The 24045-nt window shown below is 45.1% G+C and overlaps 1 protein-coding gene across 11 annotated transcripts; it reads right to left on the reverse strand.

Moving 5' to 3' along the window:
* Positions 1-1489: 1489 nt before the first annotated feature.
* Positions 1490-23371, reverse strand: CARD8 (caspase recruitment domain family member 8). Of its 11 annotated transcripts, none has more exons than XR_007147542.1 (13): positions 23233-23371; positions 22140-22243; positions 20507-20665; positions 18232-18396; positions 13146-13201; positions 10961-11111; positions 9919-10148; positions 9582-9844; positions 8185-8310; positions 7714-7855; positions 6035-6079; positions 5086-5300; positions 1989-2107 (listed from the first exon to the last, which is right to left on the reverse strand). XR_007147542.1 is itself a non-coding variant. In XM_047837161.1 (12 exons), the coding sequence occupies exons 2-12, from the start codon at positions 22196-22198 to the stop codon at positions 1836-1838; spliced, it is 1665 nt and encodes a 554-aa protein (XP_047693117.1). In that variant the 5' UTR covers positions 22199-22243; positions 23233-23371; the 3' UTR covers positions 1490-1835. The 11 variants fall into 11 exon arrangements, 9 of the variants coding, with proteins under 9 accessions (XP_047693117.1, XP_047693118.1, XP_047693116.1 ...); XR_007147541.1 differs by lacking the exon at positions 1989-2107 and adding an exon at positions 4073-4990; XM_047837161.1 differs by lacking the exon at positions 5086-5300 and having other exon boundaries at positions 1490-2107; positions 10961-11108.
* Between the last annotated feature and the right edge of the window lie 674 nt (positions 23372-24045).

Here is a 24045-nt window from a genome sequence, read left to right on the forward strand (position 1 = left end):
CTCTTCACATAACCCCTGAAAAGCCAAGAAAGGAAAGATAGCCATGCAACACCAAGGGCATAAACAGAAAACAAATACAAAAATGGCTGACCCAGGCTAGATTCTAACATGTCAACAATCATGTTCAATGTAAACGGCTCAACATGCCAATTAAAGCAGAGATTGTCAACGTGGGTTAACAAAACAAAAACAAACTGACTCAACTCTATGCCGTCTTCCGCAAAAACTCACTTCAAATATAATGAAATAAGTTGAGTTCAAAGTCAAAGGGTAGCAATAGTTATGCCACGCAAACACTAGTTCAAAGACGGTTGGGATGGATAGAAAATGGCAGGGCCCATGGGGCGCCTGGGTGGCGCAGTCGGTTAAGCGTCCGACTTCAGCCAGGTCACGATCTCACGGTCCGTGAGTTCGAGCCCCGCGTCAGGCTCTGGGCTGATGGCTCGGAGCCTGGAGCCTGTTTCCGATTCTGTGTCTCCCTCTCTCTCTGCCCCTCCCCCGTTCATGCTCTGTCTCTCTCTGTCCCAAAAATAAATAAACGTTGAAAAAAAAAATTTTTTTTTTAAAAATAAAAAAAAAAAATAAAAAAAAGAAAATGGCAGGGCCCAATGGAGACTCCAAATGTCAGGCTTATTTTTGTGACATCCTTAGCCAGGAGGGCCTCTCTCAGAATCAGCTGGATGCTCTTCATCTTTCTTCTCGCTGGTTCTGTGCAGACCATTTATCCATACTTCACCACTGTGTGGACCTGCCCACTCCCAGTACCAGCCCATATTCCAGCAGCAAAACGTTTTCTGCCAACGTTTCCATGGGCTTCCATTCCTGTGCTCTGTTCCATGAAAGGGACTCAGATCATTCTGGGATAAATACCAGTGGATAAAATGTTAAAGACACAGCATGTTTTTAATAACGACAACATTAAGACTTAGGAATGCCATGAATGTCCTCAACAGAGAGGCTTTTTAAAAAAATGTTTATTTATTTATTTTGAGAGAGTGAGAGAGAAGGGGAGGGGCAGAGAGGGAGAGAGAGAATCCCAAGGAGGCCCCACACTGTCAGCGCAGAGACTGAAGTGGGGCTCGAACCCACCAACCGTGAGATCATGACTTGAGCCAAAGTCAAGAGTCGGACGCTTGCCTGACTGAGCCACCCAGCCCACCCCCCCCACCCCCGCCAATAGAGAGTTTTTGTGAGCCTTCCTGCCTTTTGTTGTGAGAAGGTAACATCTCAGAGGTAATGTTCACCGGAATTGCTTCTCACATTGCTCAGGAGAACTGGTCTCCCTGGGCCTTGTCAATCACGAACACACTTGCGTTTATCTGCCTCTGCCCAGATGTCCAAGAAATGTGCCAATGGATGAAACAGGATTTTTTAAAAAATTATTTTCAATGTTTATTCACCTTTTTGAGAGACAGAGAGAGACAGAGCATGAGCAGGGAAGGGGTAGAGAGAGGGAAGCACAGAATCGGAAGCAGGCTCCAGGCTCCGAGCCATCAGCACAGAGCCCGATGCGGGGCTCGAACTCATGAACCGTGAGATCATGACCTGAGCCAAAGTCAGATGCTCAACCGACTGAGCCACCCAGGCGCCCCAGAATTTGTTTTTAAAAAGCACTTCGAGGCAGTAGTCCTCTCTTCAGATATTCTTGACGTTAAGATATTAGGATACACTAATAGGTCTCCATGAAATTACACATCAGTCCTCAGGAAAGCCTGTGTGATGTGTTGGTGTTACCTGGACCTCGTGCCTTGGACCCTGAACTCAATGATCACACGTCCATTTATCCATTTTCAGCCGAGAACACTGGATTCTCTCTCCCTGAGTATCTGTCTGAATCACTGTTGTAAACTCTGCTGGTTGAGGTAGGACATCAGATAAGGGTCTCTTCTACTAATGCTTTTGAAGAGCACCTTCTGGGCCTGGTGCCCTTTATTCTCCACCATCCTCAGTAGGGTCTCGTTCCTTCTCTGCTGTGTTGGCATCTGCTGCACCATCTCCTTCTCTTCCTCGGTGAAGACCCCATGGTCCTGAAGATCATCCAGGACTCCATTCAGGTTCCCCATCCTGGCTTGAAGATGACGATGGTGCTCCTTCATAAAGGCCACAGCTGGACAGAAGGAAGCGTTGCAGACTCAGAAAAGGGAAGCTTGCTTATAGGGGTCAGGACCCATGCCCAGCTTCAAGACATAATTCTGCATGGAGACGTTGCTCATTCTCTTTTGCGGGCTGCCTGGGTCTCACAGACGCACGCTCGGGACGCGCAGTCCATTCTCGGGGGTCAATGAACCTAGGGAGAACTCAGCGATACCTCTTCTTCAATCCCAGCCCCCCCCTCCAAGCTTTGAGCACCTCGCCTTCGCTACTTTCCGGTTGTCATCGGAACCCTAGAGAGAGGGCTCTACGTTGCCATCCATGCAACTACTCATCCTTCTAACAGTCTCCGAGTTCCTACATTGCCAGCAGCTGTGCATGACATCAGAGAGGCAGATGGGTAAGGCTGGCTCCCCACCCTCAAGGGTCTTCTGCTGCTGAACTGTGTAGAAAGAGATTTACCTGGTTAAGGACCACACAGGAGGGACAGGGGCACTGGACAGAAGAAGGTATTTTGCATCATGCTGACTCAGGTTTCCTGTTGGTGCCCATGTATAGTACCTGTGTGACCTTGGCCAAATAACATTGCTTTCTTGTTCCTCAGTTTCTTCACTAAAAGTGGGGGGTGGGGGGGCACCTGGGTGGCTCAGTCAGTTGAGGTTTCAGCTTTGGCTCAGGTCATGATCTCCTGGTCCATGAGTTTGAGCCCTGTGTCGGGCTCTGTGCTGACCGTTCAGAGCCTGGAGCCTGCTTCGGATTCTGTGTCTCCCTCTCTCTCTGCCCCTCCCCTACTAACGCTCTCTCTCTCCTTTAAAAATAAATAAATATTAAAAAACAAGTGTGAGCGCTGGGACACCTGAGTGGCTCAGTTGGTCAAGCATCCAACTTCGGCTCAGGTCATGATCTGGCGGTTCGTGAGTTCGAGCCCCACATTGGGCTCTCTGCTGTCAGCACAGAGCCTGGAGCCTGCTTCAGATCTTCTGTCCCCCTCTCTCTGCCACTCCCCCCGCTTGCACTCTCTCCCTCTCTCTTTCTCTTTCAAAATAAAACAGCATTTTTTAAAAAGTGTGATTGTAGGGGCGCCTGGGTGGCGCAGTCGGTTAAGCGTCCGACTTCAGCCAGGTCACGATCTCACGGTCCATGAGTTCGAGCCCCGCGTCAGGCTCTGGGCTGATGGCTCGGAGCCTGGAGCCTGTTTCCGATTCTGTGTCTCCCTCTCTCTCTGCCCCTCCCCCATTCATGCTCTGTCTCTCTCTGTCCCAAAAAAAATAAATAAACGTTGAAAAAAAAATTAAAAAAAATAAAAAGTGTGATTGCTTTTTATGTACAACTCATGCCTCTAGAACTTTTGCTCTTAACACGGTGGCACAGGTAATTCGTGCCCAGTCATCTGTGGCTATGGCCAAACAGCTTAATTTAATGATGTGATTTCTGTGAAGTCTCGGTCTTTGTACTGAAAAGTCATCGCAAGGGTATGGTCAGTGACTCCACAGTTTGAATGAATGATGTTGCTGCCACAGACAGACAGCTTAATTTAATGATGTGATTTCTGTGAAGTCTCGGTCTTTGTACTGAAAAGTCATCGCAAGGGTATGGTCAGTGACTCCACAGTTTGAATGAATGATGTTGCTGCCACAGACAGATTCTCCGCTTAACCTATTCTTGGTGCCTCGATTGTTTCAACCTTCCCGTTTGTTTAGCAACTGCTATTCAACCTTCTTTTTCTTAAGTGTATTTACTTTTTGAGAGAGAGAGAAAGAGCACACGCGTACGAGCAGGAGAGGGGCAGAGAGAGAATCCCAAGCAGCCTCCACGCCATCAGCGCAGAGCCCGATGCAGGACTCGAACTGGGACATCATGACCTGAGCCGGGATCAAGAGTCAGACACTCAACCGAATGAGCCACCGAGGCGCCCTTGCTATTCGATCTTCTTAACTGGACATAAACTTGACTTTTTCCTTTTCTCCAAGATGCACTCTGAGACGTTTTCAACTCCCTCAACGCTAGATCCAAGCTCCTCATGTTATCCTCTTCTAAATCCCTCCAGTTTTCCTTGGCAACACGCCCCACGAGTATACTTTGATAAGCAGTGTGGAACGGGCTTCATTGTTTTCACCTGCTGGAATAGAAACCCCATGCGTGCAGAGAGCGTGTCTGTCTCAGGCTACACTGCATACAACATTGTTACTTCACGGCCACTACCATGTTCCCGCTCTGACGCTCCTCTGTGATTGTCTGGGGAAGCCAGCCACGGTTTATTGACAGGACTAAACAGAAGTGGACGATATGAAGCACAAATACAGGTACCCTGATTATTTAGCATGCTACCGGCCTTCGATAAGCTGCGTTTGTCATCAAGATCATTTTTATCACCATAGTCCCATGAGGAACAAATGTCACCACAGCCTTCAGGTCACAAAGGAGGGGATGACTAGACTCTGAAGCAAAGTCTTCACGGAAGAATTAGTATCAAAGGAGGATTTGAAGGATTTGTAGGACTTCTTTAATGTTTATTTATTTTTGGAAGAGAGAGAGAGAGCAAGCAGGGTAGGGCCAGAGGATGCGAAGCTGGCTCTGGGCTGACAGCAGTGAGCCCGATGTGGGGCTGGAACTCATGAACCGTGAGATCGTGACCCGAGCCGAAGTCGGATGCTCAACCAACTGAGCCAGCCAGGTGCTCCGGAAGGAAAAGGATTTGGGTATGAAGTGCAAGATGCCACCAGGCCAAAAGGGAAAGAGGGGTAACGAGGTGTCATGATTCATGACACATGGTGGCCAGGATAAAGATTTGACTCAAGATGTGGGCCGGCAGAAGCTTCTGAAGGGTCTTCTAGACAGAGTGAATGAGTGTCAGTTTCATCCTTCAGACGACAGGTGACAGATATCTCTTGCTCAAGAGCTTGTGTGATAGGAAGGGGAGAGACCCTGTATTAATGCTACACACTCACCACCTACATTAAGTCCTTTCAGTTTCCTTTATGAAATCACCTTTACCTGATTCTTCACCAAGATCTGTAGCTGAGTTTGAACCCAGTTGCAACTCCAGGTGTGGGGCCTGATTTTCTCCAGCTAGTCTGCCTCTCTGGACCTCCTGACAACACCCGCTGGCCAGGATGGGTCTGTTGCCATGTCAAGCCAATGCGATACCCGAGGAGCCTTCTCCTCCCCGAGAGACACCAGAAAATGCTCTCCTTCTCCTCCTGGATGATCTGTTTTGACAAAGGGGGCCCGTCACTTCTACCGTGTGGAGCCTGACAATCATGGCCAACAACGTGGAAGGCAGAACGGAGTCCTCTGAATCTTGGCTCCTTGTTTTATTTTCTTTTTTAAAGTTTAGTGCGATCGAGTCCCACGCTCCTCCAACTGAGCCAGCCAGGTGCCCTTTGGCATTTTATTTTAAATAATTTCTTTCCCCGCTACCTACCATCTCCATTAACCTGAACCAATTCCCAGCTAACACCTGATCTTGACATTTACAACAGGCTCATAAGCCAATTCCCACTTCCTGTTCATTCCTCACTCACAGTCATCCACACAGTTCCGAAGAGTGAGCGCCTTGTTACTCACCCTTCAAAAGTCCCCCTTTGCCTTCGGACTAAGCTCCAAAAGAGTTCAACGATCATCCTTATGCTTACAAGTTCTGTTTCTTGCCTGCCTCTCTGGACTCATGTGGGCTCCGTCTCTCTAAAGTTTGATCCCCAGCCGCCTCGAACTACTCTTACTTAAAGTTCAGCAGATGCAAAATGGTTTCCCAAAAAAGCGTGGTTGCACGCTCAGAGTCTGCGTATTACAGCCTCATGTGTTTGCTGAAGTGCATCAGACTCTGTGTTTGTCTCTGGAACCACTTAGTCTTTGTAAATGAAGAGAAGTAATGAACCCACATTAAGCGACATCACTCAAAGATCTCCTGAAATCAGACTTTTGGTGGAAACACTGCACTGACCTGGGAGGGGAGGAGGGGCCGATGTAGCACCAAACTGGAGCTCCTCTAGGAAGGAAGGAAAAGTTGGAGAATGATATGAAATCAGCTGTATACCTTTATTTAGTTTTTCTTTTCTTTTTTAAGTTTATTGTTTTAGTAATCTCTACGCCTATCTTGGGGCTGGAACTCATGACCCCGAGATCAAGAGTCACATGCTGTACTGATCGAGCCAGACGGGTGCCCCTTGGTTTCTCTAGGCTTTGATGTAACACACTAAAATAATTTTTTTTTAATTTTTAAATGTTTTTATTTATTTTTGAAGGAGAGAGAGAGAGACAGAGACAGAGCATGAGCAGGGAAGGAGCAGAGAGAGAGGGAGACACAGAATTCGAAGCAGGCTCCAAGCTCTGAGCTGTCAGCACAGAGCCCGGTGCAGGGCTCAAACCCACAAACCATGAGATCATGACCTGAGCCAAAGCTGGGTGCTCAACCGACTGAGCCACCCAGGCGCCCCTGTAACACACTAAAGTAATTTAATTCCATTTCCTAAGTGAAGGATCCCATTCGAACATTAATATACAAATGGAACCCCATGAGGTAGAAGGTCACTCCCTACCCATTAGGGAAATGCATCAGAGGAAGGAATATATTTTCCCAACATTCCTTCTATTTCTATTTATAAGCCAGTATGTGAGAAAATGTGAAGCCAACGCTTAAGTTATCATACTGTTCTACATAAATTATCCTCTAGGAAACAGAACTACCCTATGACCCAGAAGTTGCACCAGAAATTATTTAGCCAGAGGATCCAACAAGATCCAGATTTGAAGGGGTTCATGCACCCCAATGTTTATAGCAGCATTATTTACAACAGCCAAACTATGGAAGAGCCCAAGTGTCTATCAACTGATGAATGGATAAAGAAGACGTGACATATATATATATATAGTGTGTGTGTGTGTGTGTGTGTGTGTGTATATGTATATATATATATATATATATATATATTACTCAGCCATCAAAAAAAATGAAATCTTGTCATTTGTAGCTATGTGGATGGAGCTAGGGTATACTATGCTAAGTGAAATAAGTCCATCAGAGAAAGACGAATACCATAGAATTTCGCTCATATGTGGAATTTAGGAAACAAAACAGATGGACATATGGGAAGGAGAAAAAAAGAAAGAAAGAAAGAGGAAAGCAAACCATAAGCGACTCTTAATGATAGAGAACAAACTGAGGGTTGATGGAGGGAGGCGGGTGGGGGAGGGGCCGGGTGGAAGATGGGCGCTAAGGAGGGCACTTGTTATGATGAACACTGGGTGTTGTATGTAAGTGACGAATCGCTGAATTCTACTCCCGAAACCACTATTGCACTATATGTTAACTAACCAGAATTTAAAGAAAAATTAGGAAGAAAACAATTATCTTCTAGGCAAACGTGTTTTGGCATGAAATACCATCATGAAGTGATTAAACGTGAATAAGCGAGTACATTCCTTAAACCTTATAACGCCGGGGTTGTTGATAGTGCAGAACTTTGGACACTATAAACTGTCAGTAAATTTATTTTCTTCTCTGGGATGAGACCATAAACAGACCTTCTCCTGTGATAGACTTCACTGCAACCAAGGAGACAGGTGCGTGATTTTTTTCCTCCCCCCCCCCCAATTTTAGCCTTATATATTTTTTTTACCTACCTGGCTTCACCAAAGTGTACCAGATCAAAGTCTCGTGTGTTTTTTCAGTAATTTCAAACATGATTGGTTCCTCCATCCTCCCAGCATAGACTTTAGAGAAGACCTGGATTTCTCCACGGTTCCTGTAGGATAATTTCAACTCCTAGAGGAAACACATGACTTAAAGCATCGGTGGGGGGCGGTGGGGGGGGGTGTGGAAAGTTCTGTTTGCCTACAGGAAACTGGCCACTGAAATATAATCCATTTCCCATACAATCTCATGGCTGGTTGAGAGGAAAACAGAGGGAGAAAGGTCAACATTCTTGGTAAGTTTACAATTTCAGGAAATATTATTGTTCCATGGAAGGAAGAGTAGACCAGCTCTTATCAGGACATAGTTCAGAGAATAATCTTCTCTTTTTTTTTTTTCTTCAAAAGTACAAAATATTTGGAACCGTGTGTTCAGTTTGAGTTAGATCCAATTCTACTGACCTTGGGTATTATTTCCAGGGGAGGCGAACAAGACACAATATAACGGGAACCAAAATTCAGTGGGTCCACTGGGGGCGAGGTCTGCAGACGCACACCTTGAAATTTAGCTTCCTCCTCATCTATTGACTGAGGAAGAAGCAGCAGAAGCAAATCAGAGGGCGAAGCTAAAAGTGAACAAGCAAAAGCAGTCGCATACAAAGTTCTCCATATACTGTATCAAGTAGCACGTGTGACATCATTCAATGGACGTAAAGGTTCATGTACAGACTGATACATTCAAATATATATGTATATACCTATATATATGCATATTCGTATATATATGAATATGTCTCTGTACATAAGGAAGGAATGTCGTTTTGAGAAGGCTCAGGTCATGATCTCACAGCCGTGAATTCGAGCCCCGAATCAGGCTCTGTGCTGACAGCATAAAGCCTCCTTGGGATTCTCTCTCTCTCTCTGCCCCTTCCCTGCTCTCTCAAAATAAACAAATAAACTTTAAAATATTTTCTCTTGTATTTTAAATACCCACGGTTACTCACAACCTAACAACCGCCAGGCCCATACTTGCCTCTTACTGAGCTGTAGGAAAATTAACCAATTGGCCAGCAAATCAGATGAGTCTTCCCCCACTAACCTCTCCACCGAGGTTGGAGGAACAGAAGTGGTATTCTATCCAAGGATGCAGTAGCTATGGGGCCACAATGGCCACCAGCACTTCTGCTTCCGCACTAACCCTGGAAAGGTTGGGGTGGGGGGACTCTGAGCCTTTCACAAATGCACAGGAGGAGGATGACTGCAGAGGGGCGCGTGTGTGTTTCATTTAGATGTTACTAATGTCCATTTCTACAATGAAATCTCTGCATTACCTCTTCTGCCAGTCCCCATAAGTCTCCTCTCCCTTTTTTGCTTCTCCTTAAAAGCCGGAAAAGGTAGCTCCACTTTTAGCAGAACCAAACTCCTATTGGGATCATTGCGTATGGTTCTAGAGTCAGCACCTACAGATTGACCTTGTGAAGGGTGATTCATGCTTCTATCAATGAAAGCTGTGCCTTGACTTTTCCTTTCTATTTGTTTGTTTGTTTGTTTGTTTGTTTGTTTATTGTGTGTGTGTGTGTGTGAGAGACAGAGAGAGAGAGAGCGCACCAAGGAGGGGCAGAGAGAGAGGGAGAATCCCTAGCAGGCTTCAAGATGTCAGCACAGAGCCCAACACGGGGCTCGAACTCACAAAACTGAGATCGTGACCTGAACCAAAATCAAGAGTCCCGCATTCAACCTACTGAGCCACCCAGGTGCCCCTGTGCCTTGACTTTTCTGTTCAATAGGGAGACAGAAGGTCCAAGGTGATAGGCTGAAAATGTAATTCTCACATCTTCTCCCAAATCTGCAGGCCTTACCTTCGTTAGCAAGTAGTCACTGGGGATAAGATACAAGTGAAATTTCACAGCTTCGTGGTAGAAGTGATAATAGATTAGTGCCGTGGATGTGATGGGGACCGAAAGACAGGTCCCTCTGGCGAGTCTCAGCAGGATCCCCATCAGAGAGAAGCTAGGGTTTTCCAGGATGGCATAGAAAGGCTCCACTCGGGCTGGCGGCTCCAGGACCATCCCTTCATCCTTAAAATGGGCAACTTGGAACCAAGAGATATCGACCTCATTTGCTGCAGGGCAACCAGAAAGGCCATTAGACAATGGTCTCCACTGTCCCCACAGAACTCCTCTCTCCCCTCTGTACCTGGGAGGGAGATGACGTGGGGGAGGTGGATTTCAGTGATGACCCCCTCAGGCTCCACAGAGATGTCAAATAAAGGGCCGGCCACCATCCATTTCTCGTGATGCTGTAACTTCAGGTCCAGGTGCTGACTCCAAGAATCGAACGTAATCACCACGGTCACTGCTGCTGTTACCAGGAAGCCAAGGCCTGTTGCTGGCCACAGATAGAAGCCGGCCACGGGGAAGTGGACACTGAAAAGAGTCAGAATGATAGTCATACAGGGACAACACCAGGACTTTGATTTAAAGAACAAATGTGCAGGGGCACCTGGGTGACTCAGTCAGTTGAGCGTCTGACTCAATTTCCGCTCCAGTCATGATCTCACAATTTGTGAGTTTGAGCCCTGAATTGGGCTCTGTGCTGACAGCATGGAGCCTGCCTGGATTCTCTCTCTCCCTCTCTCTCTCTCTCTCTCTCTCTGCCCTCCCCACCACTATCAGAAATAAATAAACATTTAAAAAATAAAGAACAATTATGCAGAGGGATGTGATGTTTGGGGTGGCAAGTTTCAAGATTCATCTGTGACTTTCACCACATTAGAAAATTCTGTGGGGGGGAGGGGGCCCCTGGGTGGCTCAGTTGGTTGAGCGTCCAACTTTGGCTCAGGTCATGATCTCACGGTTTGTGAGTTCGGGCCCCGTGTCAGGCTCTGTGCTGACAGCTCAGAGCCTGGAGCCTGCCTCGGGTTCTGTCTCCTTCTCTCTCTGCCCCTCCCCCACTTGTGCTCTGTCCCTCTGTCTCTCAAAAATAAATAAATGTAAAAAAAATTTTTTTAAAGAAAATTCTGGGGAATTAATTAGGCTTTCTGGGCCCTGATTTCTCTGTATTCTACATCTGTCAAAATTAAAATACCAACTCGGAATATGGAATACAGAGAATATTGACAAAATTTCAGATGTCTTAAGAGACATATCGTGTACGTGTATACATGTTAAGTATCACACATTATATACTTCCTTTATAGCAGAATTGTGTTTACACAATCAGCATCTTCGATTCTTACCGGTATCTGTTTGCACTCTTATCAATCAATTCAATATCCACATTTCCTTCAGGTCCCAGAAACTGATTACTTTTACAAACCGGTTCAGTCCCAGAACAGAGTTTAGCAACCAGGTGGGGCACTACTGTCTTCTCTTCCCAGCAAGTATCTTCTGAAAAAAATATATTGCATGTGTCATATGTGGGTTGTTGAAAAAGGCATGGCCTGAAGGGGTCCTGGATGTTGAATTGCACATGTACTGTTGGGAATCCAGATATCAGAGAGAAGGGTATGGGACTAGCACAAGCGGCTTTGTTTTGAATCCACACAGAGAAAGCCACAAGAAGGCTCTTTGTTACTGCTGAAATTACACCCCCAAATTTAAGAAGGAAGTCACGCTGGGCAGCATGGGGGGCAGGGGGTGTATTTGCCTAAGTCAGGAACCACAGCAGCTAAATTTCTACATGGTCCCAAGGAGCAGAAAATGCTTGTTGCTGGTGAGGGAAGCCAAGTCCATAAAGCGAACAAGCATGAAAGCTGAAGAGGCAAAAACACATCTGTTCACTCTCGTCCTCTCCACCATCCATCTCGTGGCATCCCCAGACCATCGCCCGTTCCCTGAACGCTTCCAGGATCCGGCTGCGCAACAATGCTTGGAGACCCTCCATGCACGCACTGCTGAATTCATTTCCCACTGCTTAGGCTCTGGGCGAGGATGATTTGCATAGAACAAATATCTCTAACCTGGGCGATAGAAATCTTTTAGACACTGTCCTCTGACAAAAATTGGTTTATGAGGAATTATATATGATGGAATCTCATTTTGCAGAGAGTAGAGATCTTGTATAGGAAAAATGAAAAGTCTCAATTAAACAGTTACTTAACCTCTCTGAGTTTTTTTCCTCATGTAGAACTGCTCTGAATCTTGGTACCTGGCTGTGTGATACCCAGCGAAAATAGCACACGATGTTAGCTATTCATGTGATTAGCTTACTCAGTGACCACATGACTGGGAAGACAGGAGTTGGGCTGGGCATCAAGATACAGCCAACACCAGTGCCCTGCTCTCCTTGAATCTCGCATGGCTTTCAAACTACTTCACACCATGTAGGACAGTTTTCAACCATCAGCACTTAGAGGTGGAGCAAATAATGACAGAATCTAAAATAGTCATATTGGGTAATTTTTTCCAACCCAACACAATGAGCATAGATATATGGGCTGAATTTGAAGATGGAACCTATAAGAAGGTATTACTGGTTAAATGAGTCATAAGAGGGGTGCCTGGGTGGCTCAGTCAGTTAAGTGTCCAACTTCGGCTCAGGTCATGATCTCATAGTCCATGAGTTTGAGCCCCGCATCAGGATCTATGCTGACAGCTCAGAGCCTGGAGCCAGCTTCAGATTCTGTGTGTCCCTCTCTCTCTGTGCTCATCCCCTCTTCATGGTCTCTCTCACACACACTCTCTCTCTCTCTCTTAAAAATAAACAAACATTAAAAAAAAATTAATGAGTCATAAGAAAGAACTCTTTATCCAATAGGAAAGGTGTCCTGGTGTCCTTACAAGAAAAGGAAGGGGGACCAGATCTCTCTCTCTCTCTCTCTCTCGATGCACAAAGAAAAGGCCATGTGAAGACCCAGGGAGAAGGTGGCCATCTACAAGCCAGGAAGAGAGTCTTCAGGAAAGACCAAATCTACGAGCCTTTGATCTGAGACTTCTAGCTTTCAGAACCATGAGAAAATTAACTTCTATTGTTTAAAGCTCCTAGTCTACCGTATTTTGTTATGGCAGTCCTAGTAGACTAATACAATGGAAATGTCTCCTAACCAAATACAATCCAATGCTGCCACACCTCACCTACCAGCTGGAAGATTTCTCACCTCTAAGTTTGCTTTATTTGTCTTTGAAGTAGAATCTATATAATCCACTCATAGAGTTTCCATGGATAATAAAAAGAGAATATGCGTAATAACCCTAATAGAGTATTTGGAATATGGAATTCATTCCTGATATAACGTCCAAGATTTTGAGTACTTCGTATCCCCATTTAAGTTGTATGGAGGATGGTGTTAGAGATAAGAAAATTTGTTTTTGGTCGTCACTGCCATAAAGGACTTCAACACTGTCTTCTCTACGTAAAGCCACGGGACATTTCCATCAACCCACTGACACAGTCCTGGCCTCATCTCTATGTTAGCCAGTTACCTGATTCTTGACTCTGTGAAGATTTCTGGTCTTCAGATTCGCTTCTGAATGGAGAACTTGAGTGTCAAAAATGAGGAAAATATTAGAAATTAGTTCACAGCAGGCACCTGGCTATCAGTAGAGCATGCGGCTCTTGATCTTGGGGTCATGAGTTTGAGCCCCATGTTGGGTGTAGAGATTACTTACAACCAAAACTTAAAAAAAAAGAAATAAATCAGTTCACACACACATAATAATAATAAATAATAATAATAATAATAATAATAATAGTAATAGTAATAGTAATGAAAGAGATGTGATTAAAAGCTAGAGCTGTTTGGCCCAAACAGTGGCCACTAGCCAAAAGAGGCCATTTAAACTTTTAATTTAATTTAATTTAATTTAATTTAATTTAATTTAAAATTCAGCTCCTCGGGGCGCCTGGGTGGTGCAGTCGGTTAAGCGTCCGACTTCAGCCAGGTCACCATCTCGCGGTCCGTGAGTTCAAGCCCCGCGTCGGGCTCTGGGCTGATGGCTCAGAGCCTGGAGCCTGTTTCTGATTCTGTGTCTCCCTCTCTCTCTGCCCCTCCCCCGTTCATGCTCTGTCTCTCTCTGTCCCAAAAATAAATAAAAAACGTTGAAAAAAAATTTAAAATTCAGCTCCTCAAGGGTGCCTGGGTGGTTCAGTTGGCTAAAAGTCCAACTTCATTCAGGTCATGATCTCACAGTCCATTGGTTTGAGCCCCTCGTCGGGCTCTGTGCTGACAGCTAGAGCTTGGAACCTGCTTAGGATTCTGTATCTCCCTTTCTCTCTGTCCCTCCCCCACTCATGTTCTGTCTCTGTCCATCTCTTGAAAATTAATAAAATTTAAAAACAATTTAAATTCAGCTCCTCAGCTGTACTATCCACATTTCAAATACTTAATACCTACATGTGGAAAATGAATAACATATTGGCTACTGCAGAATAGAACATTTCCATCATCGTGGAAAGTTCTACTGGACAGTTGTATTAGACTCTCAAAAAAGAGATAACTTGGACAAAGAGAGGTTTGTTAACAAAATGTAAGCATAGTAGAACTAAGAGGATCTCTCAAACCAAATGTGTTTTGACCACTCTACCTCTTCTCCTATTATACCAGTGTCCAAAGTGGCCATACCTAACTTCTATTGTTTAAGTTGCTCTGGCTGGGGGGTGCCTGGATGGCTCAGTCGATTAAGTGTCCCAACTCTTGATTTCGGCTCAGGTCATGATCTCATGTTTTGTGGGTTCGAGACCCACATCATTCTCTGCGCTGACAGTGCAGAGCCTGCTTGGGATTCTCTCTCTCTCTCTCTCTCTTTCTCTCTCTCTCTGTCTCTTTCACTGCCTCTCTCTCTCTCACTCTCTCTCTCTCTCAAAATAAATAAACTTAAACAAATATTTAAGTTGCTCTGACTGTGTCACTTCAGCTGGCAGTAGGGGCAGGACTGGAGGGGGACAAGAATTTTGTGACCACATGTGTTTGTGAGATGCGACTGCTTATATTTCCAAATCCAATGGGCATGATGGCAAAGGAGGTCTGAGAGACAATACTCCAGGGCAAGTTAGATGCACGCTACCCACTCTGAGTCTCTTACTGTGGAGTCTTTTTACTACCAACAAAGTACTGTGAACACACGTGCCTGGTGTCACTAAATGTCAACAGTGGTTAGAGAAGGATTTTCCAATTTTAGTATATGTGCTGCCGAAGCGAACACTAGAGAAGAATTTTCGAAATGAGTGAGCCTGCAATACTTCCTGGAGAAAATTCACAGAAACAAGCTGACATTGGTGAGGGTCAAAAGGCACAACAGGGGAAGAGGAAGAGAAGAAAAAGCAGAAGAGAGGTAGAAGAGGTCCAATAAAGCAAAAAAGAAGACTACCACAAAAGATTCTGATCGCCAAAATTCCCAGAGTGAAGAAGAAATATGTGACAGGACTACATGGCTTTGCAACTTCCGAAATTGATCTTAAAGACGCACAGAGACTTGTTGCTCAAAAATTCTCCTGTGGGGACTCAGTAACAGGAGAGGATGAGATCATGATTCAGGGAGACTTTATATATGACATGATTGATGTCACTCAGGAAAAAATGGCCAGAGGTGGATGATGATGGCTACAAAGATCTTGGAAAAGCAAAGAAGTGATTTTGAAAATTTGTCTGTAGTTAATGATCTGAGAGTTGATGTGGCCAAAGGGAGAGAGGCCTTAAATATATATATATATATATATATATATATATATATATATGTATATATATATACACACACACACACACACACACACACGTTTATGTGTGTGTGTGTGCACGTGTGTGTGTGTGTCCTACAGTAAAACTGTAGATTTCAGCACACTTGGTATTTTCACTGTTCTGGATAAGGTTGGTTCATTTTTTTTTTCAACGTTTTTTTATTTATTTTTGGGACAGAGAGAGACAGAGCATGAACAGGGGAGGGGCAGAGAGAGAGGGAGACACAGGCTCCGAGCCATCAGCCCAGAGCCTGACGCGGGGCTCGAACTCACGGACCGCGAGATCGTGACCTGGCTGAAGTCGGACGCCCAACCGACAGCGCCACCCAGGCGCCCCTGTTGGCTCATTTTTTTAACTGCCAAAGTCTGATAAACAGAGGGGAGACTGTAATGCTTACACATGAAATAGAATTTAGTCAAATAAACATTTTGGGTCATTTAGCATTAATTAATTAATTAATTGGCTCTCATTTGTGTCATATAACTTTTGGAATAAAAACACTGAATTAGCAATTGACTTATGGGTGAAACACATGCCCCCATAGCAGTGGTGCCCAAACTTGACTGCACCTGGGAAGCTAAACCACTCGCGCGCCACCCCCCCCCCCCCCCGCCGCCGCAACTCACACAAATACCTATCACAAAACACAGGCCACAGCCCGTACCAATTAAGTCAGGAGGTTGGTGGTGAGACCAAAGCACCATTACTTTTAAAGCTTCCGTGATTCCACTATTTAGACAAAGCTGAAAATCATGATCTATGGGGTGAGCTAGTGGTTCATGAGGCACCTGGTTGTGAGAATCTGTCCCTAACACATGAGGACAACCAACACAATCCAGTCTCTGTCTTGGGGAGTTGGAAATTTGGAATGAATCAAGACCTGGGGTATCACAAGGCAAGAATCCTAGTTCCTAAAAAGAGGTATGTATGATGAAGGACGCCTGAGTGGCTCAGTCAGTTGAGCGTCTGACTCTTGATCTCAGGTCATGATCTCATGGCTGTGAATTCGAGCTCTGTGTTGGGCTCTGTGCTCGTCATGAAGCCTGCTTAAGTTAAAAAAAAAAGGGGGGGGGGGAGAGGAGATGTGATGAAAGAGGAAACAAAAGCGTTGTTTTCTGTGGGTAAAGTAGTTATGGCATAACTGCTTCCATGGTATCATGAAATGTCTAGTTTCACTGATGTGTTCTTAGATTCCCTTCATTTCTTGATCTATACACATAATCCTTGATCCCCAAACTCCTTATCTATTCCTTGCTATGTCTATTCACTTCAACATGAAAGGGATTAACAGAGAAATTGATACACAGGCTATGGATAAAAAAGAACACATATTTGCAGAAGTGGACTTAAAAGAAAGAATCTGTGGCTCTTTTCTCAAAAGCATTCTTGGGCAAGCCACGTGCGAGAAACTTGACCTGCCCTGCTCAGTCTTGGAGCTATGTCTGAGGCTACAGAAGCAGTCACGGATTGTGTTGGCCCCATGCAAAGCACGGAGGTTACATACACTGCCTTCTGTGTGATGTTCCTGAACGCTGGATTCCAATGGGTGGCGGAGGTTGGGATTTCGGTGGTGGGAGGAACCCCTGGTGAGTGGGAGCCAATTCATCCCAGTAGGTGGGATCCGACTGTTAAATTTTTCAGGAATTTTGTGGGCAGGTTGTTAAACACAGCTATTATTAAGAATTAAGTTACCGGGGCGCCTGGGTGGCTCAGTTGGTTAAGCGGCCGACTTTGGCTCAGGTCATAATCTCACAGTCCGTGAGTTCGAACCCCGTGTCGGGCTCTGTGCTGACAGCTCGGAGCCTGGAGCCTGTTTCAGATTCTGTGCCTCCTTCTCTCTCTGACCCTCCCCTGTTCATGCTCTGTCTGTCTCTGTCTCAAAAATAAATAAACACAGGGGCGCCTGGGTGGCGCAGTTGGTTAAGCGTCCGACTTCAGCCAGGTCACGATCTCACGCTCCGTGAGTTCGAGCCCCGCGTCGGGCTCTGGGCTGATGGCTCAGAGCCTGGAGCCTGTTTCCAATTCTGTGTCTCCCTCTCTCTCTGCCCCTCCCCCGTTCATGCTCTGTCTCTCTCTGTCCCAAAAATAAATAAACGTTGAAAAAAAAATTAAAAATAAATAAACATTAAAAAAAAGAATTAAGTTACCTAAGACTTTCATTTAAATAGACCATATTACAAATAAATAAACGCTTGCATTTTTCTACATCTTACTGTATTCTGCACTCTTTTCTCTAAGTTTGTTATTTATTCTTTTGTCATCTCTACACTCAACATGGGGCTCCGACTCAGGGTCCTGAGATCAAGAGTTGCAAGCTCTTTCTACTGAGCCACCCAGGCGCCTCTATACTCTGTACTCTTGAGGTTATGTTACTAGTTTGAAACCCACCATGATACAAGTAATCACCCCACAGAAATTGGACGGCACTACAAATAAAAGCTCTCTCCCTCCCCTGAGGAAGCTGGTGTTGAATATTTTCCAGCACACCCCTTCAGGGACCCCCCCCTCCGTCCTTCAGCCTCGTCATGAGCCAGATTCCCAAGGCACTGAGTTAGTAATTTGTTTGGGTTCCCAGCTTAACCAATGACACGGTGATCTTTGCATCCATGACTGCCTTTTCGTGTATAGCTTCTCATCCTGCCTTCCTGGAAGAAGAGGTGGTTGATCTCATTCATAAATTTGTGGGTTTGCTGGTAAGACTGTATAACCTCATTCGTTCTCCCCCTGATTCCCATATAAATGACCAAATTCCCCTGATTCTTGTGCGCACCTCTGGTATCGAGGAACAGAATCCAGTACGATTACAGCTTTTTCCGTATAATCATTCCCCTTACCAGGAAATCTCTTCCTCACAGGACTCCGTTCCAAGAGCAGTGATGTGCGGTGGTGGCTTTGATATCAACACTTCACAATATCCTCCACTTTCTGAGGAAGTAGAAAACTGGTCACCCTGTATCTGCGCAGCCGAAGAGTGGGGGTGAGATACGTCATCATATCCGCTGCAAACAGAACGGAAGTTGTGTTATGAATACAGCATGGAGTCCTGGTGGAAGGACAATCTTGGCAGCATGATTTTATGTTAAAAGCCATGGACCCCATGCTTTGTCTTTATGGAAACCTTCTCTCAAGCCCCCATGAGTCCACCTCACCCCGCTTCATACCAGATTTCACTGTGTCTCTATTTCCCATTCCACATTGCTCTCTCCATCCCGGGAAGCAGAACTCAGTCGATTCTCAACACCAAGTACTTGCTGTAACATTTTGTTTCATACTAGATTGTTGACCTAAGTGACCTTGTTGAGAAGTTTAGGGAGAAGATTCCTAGCTTATATTCTGCCTTCACCCATCATTGGTGCCCGAGAGAATGGGACCCTAATGTGAGTGAGTGAAATTCCAGGATATCAGTGAGATTATGTTCTGTAAGAACCCACCCAGAACAGGGGCACCTGGGTGGCTGAGTTGGTTAGCAACAGACTCTTGACTTTGGCTCAGGTCATGATCTCATGGTTTTTGGGTTCAAGCCCCAAGTTGGGCTCTGCGCTGGCAGTGCAGAGCCAGCCTGGGATTCTCTCTCTCTCTCTGCCCCATCCTTGTTCATGCTCTCTTGTTTTCTCTCAAAATAAGTAAACATTTAAAAATGTAAGAGAAAAAGAACCCATTCAAGTACTAATGCTCCTTTTCTACCTCCTGCCTCCACATGATGAGATACACCTGAGATGCTAAACGATGGCTATCAGGCTTATTTCCTTCTTCCACTGGGGATCCTTGTCAAGATATGGAACAGAAAAGTCCTATGCTAGGTCCTTTCTTCTTCTTCACACTTGAGAGCTGGGGTCCAGGGTCCCTTGGCTGGCTGATAGCAAGATTGGGGTTAAGAGCAAGGGAGCATCCTTTGGGCCAAGACCTGTACTGTCTGATATGATAGCCACTAGACACACATGCCTATTTAAACTTAAATTTTAATTAATTAAAATTTAAAATCAGTTTCTCACTTGAGATAGCCATATTTCAAGTGGCCAAACATCGTAAGTGGACAACGGTTTTCATATTAGACACCACGGATATGAGCTATGCCCATGCTGGCAAGAATTCTATTGATAGCCCTGACCTTAATCATCTACGATGGTTCACTTGACTAGAGATTGGCATTGGAGTAACTGGCATTGGTTCAACCAAATAAAGTGGTTTATTGAGTCCTACAAGCCATGGTACCCTGTATAGAAATATCCTATTGAGAAAGGGTGGATAGACGAAGCAACACTGAGAAATTCTTGTGTTCATCGGCAATATATTCCAGCCTGTCAAATATTACCTTGAAATAAAATCTATATCTGAGTTACTAGTACTGGGTCAATGTCAATTTCCAAATTGTGGCAGTGATATTTTTGTTGTTGTTGTTATTGTAGTTAGAGAGAGAAGAGTGGGGGAGGGGCAGAGGGAGAGAGAGAGAGAGAGAGAGAGAGAGAGAGAGAGAGAAAATCTCAAGCAGGCTTCATGCTCAGCTCTGAGCCCAATTCAGGGCTGGATGCCACGACCCTGGGATCATGACCTGAACTGAAATCAAGAGTTGGCCCTCTTGGGGCGCCTGGGTGGCGCAGTCGGTTAAGCGTCTGACTTCAGCCAGGTCACAATCTCGCGGTCTGTGAGTTCGAGCCCCGCGTCGGGCTCTGGGCTGATGGCTCAGAGCCTGGAGCCTGCTTCCGATTCTGTGTCTCCCTCTCTCTCTGCCCCTCCCCCGTTCATGCTCTGTCTCTCTCTGTCCCAAAAATAAATAAACGTTGAAAAAAAAATTTTTTTTTAAAAAGAGTTGGCCCTCAACCGACTGAGACACCCAGGCGCCCTGACAATGACTACGGTTATAAAAGATATCATCATTAAGGGAAGCTGGGTAAAGTGAACATTTTTGCTCATTCTGTACTACTTTGGCTACTTCCTGTGGGTCTTAAACCATCTCAAAATAAAAAGTCATAACGACGAAAAAGAAAGAACAAATACGCTGATTTTTATGCAAATAATGTCAACATCTTTGCTTTTCACTGATCTCTATGAGACAGAGGGACAAGACCCAGAATCTTCCATTTTATCCACACTGAATATAGTATCTCTTACATGAGAAAGTCAATTTTGCATCGGTCCTGAGAAGGGGTAGAGCTCTGTTTTTGTTTTTGCTTTGACCGGGCGGACATCCTCCACGGTGACAGGTAGAAGTTCTCTGAGTGGTAGGCGCTCTTTTCCACTTTGTCTGCATCACTGATGCACACACACAACCTGGAAAACACAAAGGGTGTTGTGATTTGTGTATGTGCAGGGAACTGGATGGGGGGGGGGGGATGGTCTCCTCGCTGTGATGCAGTGGAAGTAACACAAACCAGATGCCTCATCCTCAGAGTGATGCATTTTCTGATGTCCACCTTGGGATTCATTTATTTCATTGTGTTGACTATTACCCCGTCACCACTCAGCAGACAGTGAGCTCATCTCAGGAGACATGGCTCATTTGATTCTCAGTGCTTCATGTTCATCACATGTATACGTAATACTTGGTAAGACTTAATACAGACTCGAATATAACTTGTACAACAATATTGCGTGCTAGTAAAGTAGGGAGTGTGAGAAGTTCCTTACTCTTCTGCTGCCCTTCATCGGTCCCAAAAAGGGGGAACTTTTGTACAATTGCACCACACTAGATGAATTAAACTTCCCCCAAAGCAACATCTGTTTATTTAGTGTGAGTCTGTCGTGACTATGGCGACCAAAGAGAAGAGAATCCAAAGGCTGGTTCTTGGCACTTACAGCCAAATCAACATTGTTGCTTAACTCTCTGAGGGAAGTATCAGTTTCCTGACTTGTAAAGCAAGGATATAACACCATCCTCGCAAACCCTTGTGATGATTAATTCTAGCAGGGGAATGTTACCCAGTACCCAACCTAAAAAATGTTAGATTCCCAAAGAAAATAACTCACGTCAGTTACGCTCAATATTCCCTAGCATGGGGGGCTTGTACACCTGCCATATTGGCTGCATCTTTGGTCCAATTCATTTCTGTCCAGTTCCAAGATGAGGCAAAAATGTGCTTTCATTGGTCACAAAGAAAACAAGAGCCTCTGGAAGGTGTGCTGTTGAGGAGTAGCTGAAGCGTTCATGGATACAGCCTAGTGAGTTTGCCTTGTGCCTTGGGATGGTCAAAAGCACAGCCATGGCATCAGGGAAAGAGTTGGAGGAACGTCCATAGACTCACTTGTGCTCAGGTATGAAGTTGTGGTCAGAGTCAAGGTCATATTACCCAACGATGGGGAGAGAAAGTCTAGGTAGTACATCTGGCCATCCAGGAAGGTGTTCCCCCTCAGGTATGTTGACACGAGTGAATGAAAAAGAAATGTAAGCAGAGCCTTTTCTTTAAAAAGAAAAAAAAAAAAAAAGCAAGGACACCTGGGGGGACTCAGTCGGTTAAGCGTCTGACTCTTGGTTTTGGCTCAGGTCATGATCTCATGGTTCATGAGATTGAGCCCCGCATTGGGCTCTGGGCTGACAGCACAGGGACTACTTGGGATTCTCTCTCTCTTCCTCTCTCTCTCCCCTCTCTCCCCGTCAAAATAAATAAATACACCTAAAAATTTTTTAATAAAAGTAAATAAATAAAGCAAAAAGACCATAGTACTCAGTATTTCATGCATCAGTAATGAGGGGACAGAGGATACAAAGCCATCAAAAGTCCTCGAAGGGCAGTACATATACTCTCACCATGTCAGAGGGCATCTCTTACATATGCGTATCCTTTTCTTAGATGTATATTTTTCCATTTTATCAGCCGGTGTGTTTACCTCTCTGCTACGTCTCTATTAACCCTGAGAAAAGAAAAGAAAATTGTCTTCACATAAGTTGGAAGAACCTGCAGATAAATGTTAGCTTTTATGTCGCCACACAATCGCCAACATTGCTTATTGTCCGCTCAAAAGAGATACATCAGGTGAATTGTTCCCAGTAATGCCAAGCACTTGGAAGAGAGACCCAGAAAAGACTGTGAATTTTAAAAATTATTTTTTAATTTTTCAATTTTTTAAGTGTTTGTTTCTTTCTGAGAGAGAGAGAGAGTGCAAGCAGCCTAGGGGCAGAGAGAGAGAGGGGGACAGAGGATCTGAAGTGGGCGCCCTGATGACAGCAACGAGCCCAATGCAGGGCTCTCTCTCTCTCTCTCTCGCTCTCTCTCTCTCTCTCTCTCTCCTTCTCTTCTCTGTCTCTCTCTCCCAGAACAAATAAACTTAAAAAAGAAAAAAAAACCCAGAAATTAGAACCACATGATAAACACGGGCAAATACCAAAAACCATAATACCGATTAAAACTCAAAGAGATTCATTACAGCCCTATACCGAAGAAAGATTTGTAGGAAGATATTACAGACTCTGCAGAAGTGAAGGTCTTTTCTAAGTTAATTTATTTATTTTAAGAGAGAAAGAGAACGAGTGGAGGAGGGGCAGAGAGAGAAGGAGACAGAGAATCCCAAGCAGGCTCCCCACCACCAGCATACAGCCCAACACAGGGCTCAATCCCAAGAACTGTGAGACCATGACCTGAGCTGAAACCAAGAGTCTGTCCTCAACGGACTGAGCCACCCAGGCACAGAAGTGACTTTGATTTTGCTTTCTTCTGAGTCAGATGCTGGCTCTGTCTGGCTCAAATCTACCCACAACCGGCTGCAGGGGGTCCTGAAAGCCCACTTCCCCTGCTGATTTCAAAAGGAGCTTGGAACTAGGCAATCTGCAGCTAAGGGCATCCTCCCATCTGTCCCTCCCTCCCCTGAAGCCACCCTACTTGATCTTTTCCTGCAGTACTTACCTAAGTCTCGGCTTCCCCAGAGCACAGAAAGGAGAAGGCAGAGCTGGTGGCTCAGACATCCCCGGGCTGCCCCAGGTTGTGTTCATCTGGGGAAAGACTATACCCCAAAGGGAAGAGGCTGAGGCTGAGTCAGAGGAGAATTAGGGACCTCCTCTTATTAAAAGAAGAAGTCCTGCCTCTTGTTATTTATGACATAATACTTTCCCAAGAATGTGTGATCACTGATGCTCAATTTTCCTTTTTTTTAAACGATTTTACTTGTACGTAATCTCTACCCCCGACATGGGGCTCAAACTCACAACCCTGAGATCAAGAGTTGGGTGCTCTCCCCACTGAGCCAGCCAGGTGTCCCACTGATACTCAATTTGAAATGTAATTATAATAATACTTTTACCGTAATGTTGATATTAATAATTTTGAATAGTGCATGTAATACTGTAATTATTAGAAGGTAGCTTTGTTGGGGCGCCTGGGTGGCTCAGTCAGTTAAAGGTCCGACTTCAGCTCCGGTCATGATCTCACAGTTTGTGAGTTCGAGCCCCACGTTGGGCTCTGAGCTAAGCATGAAAACTAATTAAAAAAAAAAAAAAGGCAATAAAGGGAGCCTGGGTGGCTCAGTAAGCTAAGCACCCAACTCTTGGTTTTGGCTCAGGTCACGATCTCACAGTTCCTGGGTTCGAGCCCTGCATCGGGCTCTCCACTGACTGTGCAGAGTCTACTTGGGATTCTCTCTCTCTCCCTCTCTCTGCCTACTCACACTGTCCCTGTCTCTATCAAGATAAGTAAATAAATTTTAAAATAAAATTAAATAGG

Source organism: Prionailurus viverrinus, chromosome E2 (genome assembly GCF_022837055.1).
Source record: "Prionailurus viverrinus isolate Anna chromosome E2, UM_Priviv_1.0, whole genome shotgun sequence".
Taxonomy (NCBI): domain Eukaryota; kingdom Metazoa; phylum Chordata; class Mammalia; order Carnivora; family Felidae; genus Prionailurus; species Prionailurus viverrinus.

Bases quoted from the DNA above. Each gene is read 5' to 3' on its own strand.
- CARD8 (XM_047837160.1), bottom strand. From the start codon at position 22,198: ATGGAAAAATATACATCTAAGAAAAGGATACGCATATGTAAGAGATGC. The intron at 18,397-20,506 runs GTAAGAGATACT...TTCTGTTTGCAG, and splicing joins TGCAAAATTGACTTTCTCAT to CGGATATGATGACGTATCTC. The intron at 6,080-7,713 runs GTAGGTAAAAAA...CTTCCTTCCTAG, and splicing joins GTACACTTTGGTGAAGCCAG to AGGAGCTCCAGTTTGGTGCT.